The sequence below is a fragment of the Schistocerca piceifrons genome, chromosome 1 (assembly GCF_021461385.2).
Source record: "Schistocerca piceifrons isolate TAMUIC-IGC-003096 chromosome 1, iqSchPice1.1, whole genome shotgun sequence".
Classification (NCBI taxonomy): domain Eukaryota; kingdom Metazoa; phylum Arthropoda; class Insecta; order Orthoptera; family Acrididae; genus Schistocerca; species Schistocerca piceifrons.
Genome location: NC_060138.1, coordinates 111,806,866 through 111,819,997, shown reverse-complemented (window position 1 = coordinate 111,819,997; position 13,132 = coordinate 111,806,866). Strand labels below are relative to the sequence as shown.

The 13,132-nt window shown below is 47.7% G+C and overlaps 1 protein-coding gene across 1 annotated transcript in view; it reads right to left on the bottom strand.

Annotated features, from left to right (window-relative positions):
* LOC124785008 overlaps positions 1 to 13,132 on the bottom strand; it is a 960,541-nt gene that overhangs the window by 111,708 nt on the left and 835,701 nt on the right. Inside the window, exons 9-10 of the mRNA XM_047254148.1 lie at positions 8,293 to 8,400; positions 8,115 to 8,243 (exon numbers count right to left, since the gene is read on the bottom strand). Of these exons, the coding sequence (XP_047110104.1) occupies positions 8,115 to 8,243; positions 8,293 to 8,400 (237 nt within the window). The remainder of the gene's footprint in view (positions 1 to 8,114; positions 8,244 to 8,292; positions 8,401 to 13,132) is intronic.

Below are 13,132 nucleotides of genomic sequence, written 5' to 3'. Positions count from 1 at the left end.
CGCCAGGAACTGAAACAGCGACCTCTAAATGCAAAATGACAATGTTGCCTTACAGGTAATTCAATGTACTGAGGCACACTAGGCCTGAAAAATATTAACAATACAATGTGTATCTTTCAGATGATCACATATGTGGCAGTTGGCAATGCTAAGCTCTGTGTGTATAGAAAGCCCTAAGAAAAAGAACAGTACAAATAACGCAAAATATAAATAAGCTGGATTAAAGCACATGTCTGACATCTGAATAAGCGTACGTTATTCAAGCACAGCATGAGGGATAGCGCCTATCTGGTAGGCAACCTTCCCAGCGTAATTGCGTGCCGGCTGCAAGACAGCAGGCATTACTCGTTCATTAGACAGTGAGTGAACCATAGCAAAAATTCGAGATTTAAAGACACAGTTTGAATATTACTGACGGAGGTGGAATGGAAGGCACACTGGCAGTGTCATATTGTTTTTAGGACCATGAAATTGATCTAGGTTTTTAAAGGTTTATATGAACAATTACGGAAACACCAGAGGTTATAGGCCAATAGTGTGACAAAAATTCATGGGGAATCTAGAGAGGAAAAGCGACCTAGTGATTGTGCGTAGAATGATTATTGCGACATTGAGGAACGGACAGCCTCGTTCCAAAAGAGTGAGAGGCAAATCCAGCTCTTGCAACTTACACACAAATCTTGTTCTTGTTAACTGTTCTACTTTCCGTCTAGATGGTACTTGTAGACCTGCACAAATATTCAGTTCTCTATCCACAACTTTTAAAGTAATTCTCAAAGAACGTACGAAGAACACCTTGTTGTTAATTTAGATATATAGTCATTAATGTGGACTGAATTGGAAATACCCCAGATGTGTGCCAAAGACATTTAACATCTCTTATTGTGTTAACAGTAGAATCTTCATAAAATACTACTAGTGTGTATCCTGTGTTTCATGTCCGTTTAGTTTACTTGTTTTCGTATACTCTGGTCGTAAATCTTATTTTATGGTGAATCAGTCCTTCGTTAACTCTATGTTACACTGTACCAGAGTACACCTTAAATAGTGTCTACCCCATGAAATTTCAGAAATACATTTTCTGTGATTATCTGGCTGAGTAGGCAAGTTATGCTTAGAGAGAGAGAGAGAGAGAGAGAGAGAGAGAGAGAGAGAGAGAGAGAGGAAACTCTTCCACGTAGTATCTGTTGTGGAGTTCATAAAATTCTGATGAAAGTAAGCTTTTCGTAATTTTGTAAAAAGTAGAATCACCGATATTATTACTAATGGAGCATTCCGTTTTAAAAGACCGACGCTGATACCTATTAACTGTCAGAAACATCGATTAAAGTATAATGACTCTTAGTACGTCGTGAACCACTTTAACGTTCGACCATTTGGTTTTCGAGAAAATTTTCATACGATGCTTATTTTCAATAATGTTCCAACATTTCAAATTAAGTGACCCAGCCTCACGCAACTGTAGCGCGACAATAAGCCGCAAAGTAATCATGCATTGTGCAAACACATAAGGAAAGTAGGTAGGAAGGTCAGAGTTCAACATCTTGTACAAAATGAGGACATTAGAGGTTGAGCACCAGCTCAAATGTAAGAGGCTGCAATGAGGAATGGTCCGTGATTTTATTAGAAGAATCAAATGCCTCCAAGCACTATGGGACCTAACATATGAGGTCGTCAGTCCCCTAGACTTAAAACTACGTAAACCTAACTAACCTAAGAACATCACACACATAAATGTCCGAGGCAGGATTCGAACCTGCGAATGTAGCAGCCGCGTGGTTCCGGGCTAAAGCCCCTAGAACCGCTCGGCCACAGCGGCCGGCCTTATCAGAAGAGCCATTCCGGCATTCACACAGATTGCCGCAGGAAAGTTAGGGGAAATCTGTATCGTGATAGATAAAAGTTCACGGTAAACTGGCTGCGTCAAATTTGGATAAAACCCGAGCTTTCGATGACTACATCCTTCATCGTTGTCAGGAGAGATGTCAGACATAGCCCCTGACGAGAATGGTGGAGATGGTCATCGAAAGCTCAGGATTTTATCCAAGTTTGACACGGCTATTTCATCAAGAACTTTTTAACAAAGGAGGCCGTCGCGGAAGACCTCATGAGAATAGGCATCATGATGGCTTGAGGGAAGGGCTCAACACACATTTCTTCTGAGTTCAGTCTAATATTGACAAGTGAGCCACTTAATCTGATGCGAGAGTACGGTTGAACGAATATACAGTATAGCAGGAACTGTAGTCTTCGTGTCCTTCCTTAGTACGCTACATAAAAGTGCGAAAGATCAAGGAAACATGATACATCTAATGTATGACAAGTCCTCTAATTTAACAAAATGGTGCATTCCGATCTCTCCAGAAAAATTTGGTCAAGCCATGTTGTCGCGATGGTTCACTATTCTCCATATGATTGCATAAGTGTTTCTCTGTACCTACGGCAGCATTTCTGTCTTCACTGATCTTTCCTACAGACCTCTTAAACACTTTGGCCCGATTACGCTACATACGGAAAGCAACCATTTTGAGGAAGGTGAAATCCTCGAGGAGGTCTCTATAATCACCTAACAGGAAAGGTCCTACCAACCTATAAAGAACCATTGAAAATATAGTGTCTGGCAAAGAAAGAAAAGCACCCAGAAGAAACAGGTGGAGGTCAATGTAACTTCGGACACGTACACGCCATCGACGGTTAGTAAATGGTTAGAATTGCAGTTCTCCGTGCGCCCTCTTTGTGAGCTTGACAAGTCGGTCGTAGCTGAGTACTGCCTGAAAAACGGACACAAACGAGAGTCTCGGCTCATGCGTCAACATACTGGGATTCCGTTGTAAAAGAGGCGGCTGAGGTTAGAATGCACAGCAATAGTTTTGACAGATACCAGTGGAACACACTGGGTAGGGCTTGAGGGCGGGCTTTGAATGTCGAAAGGAAGCAACGACGGATGCTTAACGCTTGTAGGGAGGCGTGAGCCGCAGATCCGAACGTGGCGCCGGCCCCTCGCGCCATCTGACGTCACTCGGTCCAGCGGCGGGCCGGAGTTGCTATGAGCTGCCAACTTACTTTCTGCGCACGCGTCGTTTCAACCCTCTCTGATTGGTACCAGCGGCCCTAACCGTGGCCATATAAGCGGATAAACATGCCAGCTCCAGATAGCAAAACCACCCCTCCTTCCATCTCCTCGATTTCTATCTCACCATCTACGGCCGTCCTATCAACCTCATCCCCACCCTTAAGTACCTTGGAGTCACCCTCGACCGTCGCCTCTCCTGGACCCCCATCTCCAGACAATTCAAGCCAAGGCACACTCCTGACACCGTCTCCTCAAGCTCCTTTCTGGCTGCACATGGGGTCTGGACCCCTCCACCATCCTCCACACCTATAAATACTTCATCCATCCTATCCTCTGCTATGCCCATTCCGCCTGGATCTCCGCCCCTCCTACTTTCTACAAATCCCTTCAAATCCTGGAATGCCATGTGCTCCGCCTCGCCTGTCGCATCCGCCTTCCCTCCCCCACGCGGATCCTGTATGCCTTAATTCCGTTCCCAGACCTTTTCCTTTTCCTCGAATGGATACGGATCCTTTACACCTCCCGCAAACTTGATCCCCCTCACCCACTTGTCTCTCCCATCCTTTCCCATCCTCGCCCACTGCCACGCCTGTACTCCCACATCCCACCTGCTCTCCATCTCTCCACAGTCCATACCCTTGCCCAAGGTGGCTTCTGCCAGCTCCCCTTCCCTGATGATGCCCTCATCCCCTCCATCTACCCTTCCTACCAACTTTGATCCTCCCCTTCCTCCCTCTGTGTTTTTCCCCCAGGGCACCCTCTCCCCTCGTCCCCCTCGTCACCCTCTCTTCCTCCCTCACTCCCCTCCCCCCAGGCTTCCACTACCTCCATACCTTCTCCCCTCCCCCTCCCTTCTACTCTGCCAATGGCAACCATACCCTCCCCCTCTCCCCCCTACCCACACCTCTTCCCTTTGGCAGGCCCCAGCTTTGTGCGTGAACAGTGAAACTTCGTGCGCCAGAGATCGTCACCAGTATTTGTGTATGTCTTCGTGTTAGTGCTTAAGTGTCTCACCATCTGTGCTCCACCGTTCACGCGTATAATTTCTGTCTTCTCCATTTGTGTACAAGTGCTGAACGTTTTTTTTGTTCGGTCAATGCCCCTGTGAACGGCTACATGTATTTTAATATGTCTGTCTATCGTTTTTACCCACCGTGTTTGTTTTGTTTTTCTGTGCCTCTTTATATGCTGTTTGTGTTATCTGTGGCCGAAGAGCGGCACAGATAGACCGCTGCCGGCCTACCTTTCATGTAAAGGTGTTGAAATGACAATAAAGAAAAAAAAAACGGCTCCGGCAGTTAGTAGTTTTACTCCTGACGACGATGGCGAAGATAGTCATCGGAAACTCGAGAATATTACTCGAATTGACGCGGCTTGAAAACTGAGATTTTATTCAAAACGGGGCATAGAATACCGTCGACGTACCGCTGTGCGGTAACGGTGCCGCGGATGATAACCAAAGGGGTCCTCCAACGAAGTGAAATGGCACTTGGTTTTTGGGTCGCTTGGCAGGCGACAGACAGGTTTGTATCTCACCGCTGTCTGGGGAGTTTTCAGACGGGTCTTCAACCGGGAATCTCATTGATTGGAATAGAAATGCCTTCGTGGTGATGAATCCCGATTCGGACTGAGCCCTGATGAGCAGCGAAGACATGTGTGAAGACGCCTTACCATATGGCGCGTCAAGCAGGAGTGCCACTTATTTCCACAGCAGGATCCCTTTGAATGTCATCCGCTGCACCCTTACTGCCCAGCGACATGTCGACGATGTGCCACGTCCCGTTTTGTTGTCCTTCGTGGCACGCCATCCTGGGCTCACATTTCAGCAGGATAACGCCCGCCCTCACACGGAGAGAGTGTCTACTGCTTTTTTTCGTGATTATGAAATCCTACTTTCACCAGAAAGGTCACTGAATCTCTCCCCAAGTGAGAACAGTTGCTGCACTATGAGCAGGGCCCTCTGTTTTCTGTTAATTTAACGCACCAACTGGACACAATTTGGCACGATATCCCTCAGGGGGAGACAATCAGTGCCAAGTTGAATAACAGCTTGGATGAGGACCAGAGGTGGACCAACGAGTTATTGACTTTGTCCAGTTTATGAATGTCTTTCTCTTTGTCTTGTTGGTACTAATACACATATCCAAACGGACAGTATGACGAAGTTTGGAGCACCACGGGATTTCAGCATGGCAGCTACACTCCTGGAAATGGAAAAAAGAACACATTGACACCGGTGTGTCAGACCCACCATACTTGCTCCGGACACTGCGAGAGGGCTGTACAAGCAATGATCACACGCACGGCACAGCGGACACACCAGGAACCGCGGTGTTGGCCGTCGAATGGCGCTAGCTGCGCAGCATTTGTGCACCGCCGCCGTCAGTGTCAGCCAGTTTTCCGTGGCATACGGAGCTCCATCGCAGTCTTTAACACTGGTAGCATGCCGCGACAGCGTGGACGTGAACCGTATGTGCAGTTGACGGACTTTGAGCGAGGGCGTATAGTGGGCATGCGGGAGGCCGGGTGGACGTACCGCCGAATTGTTCAACACGTGGGGCGTGAGGTCTCCACAGTACATCGATGTTGTCGCCAGTGGTCGGCGGAAGGTGCACGTGCCCGTCGACCTGGGACCGGACCGCAGCGACGCACGGATGCACGCCAAGACCGTAGGATCCTACGCAGTGCCGTAGGGGACCGCACCGCCACTTCCCAGCAAATTAGGGACACTGTTGCTCCTGGGGTATCGGCGAGGACCATTCGCAACCGTCTCCATGAAGCTGGGCTACGGTCCCGCACACCGTTAGGCCGTCTTCCGCTCACGCCCCAACATCGTGCAGCCCGCCTCCAGTGGTGTCGCGACAGGCGTGAATGGAGGGACGAATGGAGACGTGTCGTCTTCAGCGATGAGAGTCGCTTCTGCCTTGGTGCCAATGATGGTCGTATGCGTGTTTGGCGCCGTGCAGGTGAGCGCCACAATCAGGACTGCATACGACCGAGGCACACAGGGCCAACACCCGGCATCATGGTGTGGGGAGCGATCTCCTACACTGGCCGTACACCACTGGTGATCGTCGAGAGGACACTGAATAGTGCACGGTACATCCAAACCGTCATCGAACCCATCGTTCTACCATTCCTAGACCGGCAAGGGAACTTGCTGTTCCAACAGGACAATGCACGTCCGCATGTATCCCGTGCCACCCAACGTGCTCTAGAAGGTGTAAGTCAACTACCCTGGCCAGCAAGATCTCCGGATCTGTCCCCCATTGAGCATGTTTGGGACTGGATGAAGCGTCGTCTCACGCGGTCTGCACGTCCAGCACGAACGCTGGTCCAACTGAGGCGCCAGGTGGAAATGGCATGGCAAGCCGTTCCACAGGACTACATCCAGCATCTCTACGATCGTCTCCATGGGAGAATAGCAGCCTGCATTGCTGCGAAAGGTGGATATACACTGTACTAGTGCCGACATTGTGCATGCTCTGTTGTCTGTGTCTATGTGCCTGTGGTTCTGTCAGTGTGATCATGTGATGTATCTGACCCCAGGAATGTGTCAATAAAGTTTCCCCTTCCTGGGACAATGAATTCACGGTGTTCTTATTTCAATTTCCAGGAGTGTATTATTGTGGCTTCCGTTGACATGGCAGCAGAGAAAGGCGCACCGACAGTGCCGTGCACAACATCAACACTGGACAGAGGTGTGACACCAGGTCGTATTTTAAGACGAATCCTGATAGAGGTATCTGTGTGTGGTGCCTCTAAGAAGAATGAATGTTTCCACATTGCGTTCGTTATCGTCATACTGACCCAGTAACTTCTAGGATGCCCTTGGGTACCCAATACAGTCACTTCTAGTTCACCAAATCGGTAATCCGGACAGCTGGCGTTATATTTCTGAAGTGTTGAGACCGATGGCTATGCCTGGTCTTCGAGGTGTGCTTGCCATTATGTTTCAATAAGACAACGCAAGGCCGCATGTAGCCTGCGGTGTCGTGACCAATACTGATACAGAGCCAGATCAGCTTTTGCATTGGCCAGCACATTCTCCGGATCCCTCCCCAACTAAAAACGCAAGGCGATGCGTTGCCGAGAGGCTGACACGTCATCACTTGTCAGCCACTCTGATCGATCGATTCTGGTGTAGAGGGTAGAATGATCTAGCGTTATCCATCATCAAAGCTCAGTTCGACTAGATGTCTAGCCGGATAAGACCCGTTGTTGTAGCTGCGAGAAGTGGTAGGTCTTTGGGCAAAATTTCGCATCCTGCATTCCACCAAATCACCTCGTATTCTCCTTCCTATGAAGTATACACACACGTAAGTAATATGAGGGGAGTGTAGAAAGCAATGCAACATTTTGTTTTTCAAAGCAGGTTGGTTTCATTCAGCATTCCAGTACACCCCATTATTTTTCCCCACTCTTTTGGATACAAAACCCTGTTTCTCAACATAATCTCTGTTCAATGCGACCACAGTACTGGGTATACCTGTATGCCCGCATGGTACCATTCTACTGGTCAACATGAGAGCCAACGTCTTGCTGGATGAATAATCTCCCGGTCATCTACGTACTGCTTCCTATGAAGTGCATCCTCTAATGGCCCAAAAGGACGGAAGGTACGAAATCCAGTCTGTAGGGTGGATGAGGAAGAACAGTTGCCGTGATGACGGACGCCTCGCCCAACGACTCACCATGCTTTTGTTCACTGCCATGTCTCCGTAGACTTCCGCAAGCGCCTATGAATATCTGCGATGCTCTGGTTTTTCGCTAAAATAAACTCAATGACAGTTCTCTCCTTGGAAAGTATCTGGTAACAGACGCCATTTTAAAGTCTAGGTATAGAGCCACCACATATCGTGATTTCATGAAACTATACGAGGTGAAGCGGGAATATTCCGTGCTAGAAAAAATTCCGCATCTATTCAATCGAAATTGGCTGAGAAAAAAAATGTGTCGCAGTCACATCCAGAACGCCCCTCTTATTTAGTCGCTTCTTCTCGTTGCCAATGCTAGCAGCCAGCAGTGTAGTGGTACTGACCGTCCAGGCGCGGCCCTCGTTGTCCCAGTGGCAGTAGCGGAGGCGGAAGTCCCTGCCGGCCTCGTTGAGGTCTGCGGCGCCCAGGCGGCGCACCCCCCCGACCGCCGCCGCCCCCGCGGCCAGGTCCTCGCAGCCCGACACCGGCGCCGCCCCCGGCGCCGCCGCGCCCGCCTCCTCGTCGGTACGGCCGCCGTCCGCCCCCTCCTGCTCCGGCTCCGCCTCCGCCCCCGCCGTCGGCAGGAACGGCGGTTCCGGCTCCAGGTCCGACCCGCTGCCCTCCTGCCGACAGCAAGCGCCGCCAATGGCGACAGAAATACACTCTGCTCACCCGCTCGCTCTACACATACTTCACTCGCTCTGCTCCGGTATCGACACCGACGCTCGGAAGCACTCACACAAATTCTCATACGCTTACACTAGCAAGCAGCGTTGACACATACAGACAGGTCAGCAACTTGTACTGCGGAACTTGTTGAGTCCCGCTTTTAGCGATGCAGCAATGTATCTAGACATTTTTGACATACGAAAATTATCGTTAGAGAACTTTAAAAAAAAGACGTTCTGTCAAAAGACGTCAGTCACTGACATATTGCGTCCTTTTATTTCAGGCACAACCACATTTTATGACAAAATCATAACCTCAAATTAGTCGTACAATCTGAACGTCACTGATCGCAGATTTCTTCGCTTATTTCAGTTACAGATTTCGATAGTGCCTCGCGTATTTATACTTATCCTTACTTGATGTCCGCAGCTCGTGGTCGTGCGGTAGCGTTCTCGCTTCCCACGCCCGGGTTCCCGGGTTCGATTCCCGGCGGGGTCAGGGATTTTCTCTGCCTCGTGATGACTGGGTGTTGTGTGATGTCCTTAGGTTAGACAGGTTTAAGTAGTTCTAAGTTCTAGGGGACTGATGACCACAGGTGTTGAAGTCCCATAGTGCTCAGAACCATTTGAACCTTACTTGATGATTTATGTCGAGAACAGTAGGCATTTGCCTTACTTTCATACATTAACCGCACTAATCCTGTAACTGATTATGTCCTACCTACTCATTGAATGTATAACCAGACTATATAATTTTATTTATTCACTGTTAATATGTTGTTTAAAAGTTTCCTGTGAGAGATGTATCACGTTGTACGTAAAGCCCTCTAGTGGTTAAGTTCTTAAGATCGGTGCACGCCTAAATAACAACCTGGCGGCCGACCCAACAGAGGGCGCTGATCATTGATATGTCCTTCAGCTGTCATATAGACATTTTATCTTTCATAGGCAATTTATAGGTTGCTACAGGCAACGTAATACGTATATTAATTGTTGACCGTAAATTCACCATAAAAAGGATAGGTCCTATTCTATTCATATATTTCCTTTTAATAATTTTATATGGGTAACTGTATTCGTCCTTTAATGTATCAAATTTAGTTTCTAGGATAGTTATCAATTTTAAAAGTCTGCCACATGTATTTTACATAATGTGTTTCTATCAGATTATGTTTTTTGCGTAAATGATGACTACATCTAAGCTGACAGTAGTGAAATCTAGGGATGATGTAGGCAAACAGATTTCTGGTAGCTACTGTACTTCAGTAGCCAGTTACAATAATGACTGTGTGGATGATGCGGCCTATTCTACACCTTATTTCAGATCTATATGACGATGCTATGCTGAGTATATGTTTTGAGGATGCCATTATGGCCTTATCACTTTAGGACATGGTGTAAGAAAGGTACGTTTCACCGCATTTTCTGTACACCTTCCTGGTTGTATGATAGTATATTGTGATACGTATTGCTGTTTTATGCTGAAAGACACACTGCTCACTAGGTGTATATATTTGTATATTATAGATCTGAGGATGGTCATTACGGACTGAAACCGGTCATCGTCTAAAGAATTCATATTGTAATCAAAGACTGAAGTAAAAAACATTTGACAGTATCGGATAACTGTTTGTATACGTGACCATGTCGCAGTTGGTGAGACAGATTTCGATCACTACGACCAACATCAGATCGCTCTTATAAACAAAGGACGTGGATATTTTTTGGTAGCTGCATTATGATAAGTTACAACAAGATACAACGTAGTCATTACACTAACATAAAAAAGTCTCAGCACACAATAACCATTCATATGATCGTAAAAATTATAACAATTAAAAAGTGTGGAATGATGTGATGTTTACTGCTTTATTCTAAACTTCCGGTCTTCCGCGTCTTCAGGTTTATGATGGTTATATTTTCATAATATAGATGGACAATTACAGAGTTCCAGCATCCGGGAAATTATCCACTACAAGAGTAAAACCACAAATCTGGCTAGTCGTAATAAAACTTAGTACACCTAAAAAGTGCTTGTCAAAATGTACAAAGCATGGCTGCTGAATGAGCCAGGCCGGAAAACATCCTGCAGGATATATTATAGGACTCGGTGGACACCAGAGGTAGAGGTGACAAAAGCCGTGGGATACCTCCTAGTATCGTTGCCGAATTCCTTTCGCCCGGTGTAGTGTAGCAATTCAATGCGGCGTGGACTCGACAAGTCATTGGAAGCTCCCTGAAGAAATATTGAGCTATGCTGCCTCCATGGTAGCCCATAATTACGTAGGTGCACTATTTTGTCCACGAACTGACCTCTCGATTAAGTACCATAAATACACCTTGGGATTCATGATGGGGGATCTGGGTGGCCAAATCATTCGCTCGAACTGTCGAAAATTGTTTTCAATCCAATCGCGAACGATTGTAGCCCAGTGAAATGGCGCATTGTAATTCTTACCAATTGCACCGTTGTTTGGAAACACGAAGTCCATGAATGGCTACAAATGGTCAATGATCGATTCAGTTGGACCATAGGACCCAGTCAATATGAACTCAGCCCACACAGTTATGGAGCCACCACCAGCTTGCACAGTTCCTTATTGACCACCTGAGTCCATGGCTTCACAGGGGCTGCGCCACACTCCACCCTACCATCAGCTCTTATCAACTGAAATCGCTACTTATCTGACAAGTCCACGATTTTCCAGTCGTCTGGGTCCAACCGATATGGTCACGAGCCCAGGAGAGACGCTGCAGGCAATGTTGTGCCGTTAGCAAAGGCCCTCGCGTAGAGCGTCTGCTGCCATAGCCCATTTACGTCAAATTTCGCCGCACTGCCCTAGCGGATAAGTTCGTCATACGTCCGTCACTGATTTCTGCGGTTATTTCACGCAACGTTACTTGTCTGTTACCACTGACAACTTTACGCGAACGCCACTGCTCTCTAATGGTTCAAATGGCTCTGAGCACTATGGGACTTAACTGCTGAGGTCAACAGTCCCCTAGAACTTAGAATTACTTAAACCTAAGGACATCACACATCCATGCCCAAGGCAGGATTAGAACCTGCGACCGTAGCGGCCACGCGGTTCCAGACTAGCGCCTAGAACCGCTCGGCCACTCCGGCCTGTGACGCTGCTCTCGGTGGTTAAGTAAAGGCCACTCGAGACTGCTTTGTCCGTGGTGAAAGTAATGCCTGAAATTTCTTATTCTCTGCACATTATTGACGCCATGGGCCTCACAATACTTAATTCCCTAAAGAATTCCAAAATGGAATGTTACCTGTGACTAGCTGCAACTACCATTCCACGTTGAGAGTGTGTTAACTGCGTCGTGTGGCCATAATCATCTCGGAAACCTGTTCACGAGAATCACCTGACTTCAAATGACTACTCCGTTTTCTTTTTCCTTTATTGTTAATTTCACACCTGATACAGGTAGGCCAGTAGCGGCATATTACGCCGCTCTTCGGCCACAGATAAAACTAAAGATACAAAAGAAGACAATCGTAGAACAGACAGGGTGGATGTACAAACGTAGACATACAAAATTAATACACACGGAGCCGTTCATGGGCGCAGAGTCCAAAATAAGAATGTTCAGGCACGTGGACACGCACAGAGATGATAGATGGCACACGCGAACGTTGGAGCACAAAGGAATAAACACTGCAACACTTGAGCACAAACACGACGCCACACACCAACACTAGGCGATGATCTCCGGCATGCGAATATCCACGTAACGTGTGCGAGTCCTGGGACCTGCCAAGAGGGGAAGAAGTGGGTGGGAGAGGGAGAGGGGAGAGCAAAGATTCCAATGGCAGAGGAGATGGTAGGAGGAATGGAGGTATGGGGGTAGGGGAAGCACGGGGCAGGAGTGGGGCGAAATGGAGGAGGGGGGAAGGGGGAGAGAAGGGAGAGAGTGTGCCCATAGGAACAAACACTGGAAGAGGGAGGGAGGATCAAAGTTGGTAGGAGGGGTAGATGGAGGGGAGGAGGGCATCATCAGGGAGGGGGAGCTGGCGGAAGCCACCTTGGGAGAGAGTGTGGAGAGTGGAGAGATGGAGAGCAGGTGGGATGTGGAAATACAGGCGCGGCAGCAGATGGGGGCGGGAGAGGATGGGAGAAACCAGCAGGTGAAGAGGATCAAGTTTACGGGAGGTGTAGAGGATCCGTATAAGTTAGAGGAAAAGGAGGAGGTGGGGGAACGGAATAAGGTCATACAGGATCCGCGTGGGGGAGGGGAGACGCGATAGACCACTCTGTTGAAGCACTGCCCTTTTGCACCTTGTGCACGCGATACTACCACCATCTGTATAAGTGCATATCGCTATCTCGTAACTTTTGTCACCTCAGTGCATAAAACCAGTGCAAATAAATCTTAAAATCCGGTATGATGTGCGTACTTCCGCAGCACTGCTAACAGGCCGATGTTGTGTAAGCAAATGGGGAGGCAACCTGCCTCATTCAGAAGTCATGTTTCGTACATTTTGACAAGCATCCTTTGGGTGTACTCAATTTCATTATGACAACTCACCATTGTGATTTTACACCTAACGTGGATAATTTTCCGATTGCTGGTACTCTGCAATTGTCCACCTACATAACGAAAATACAGCCATTATAAACCTGACAGTGCGTCTATACTGACGTAAAGCCGGTAGTTGCAAATAAAGCACCTTCATACAGCTA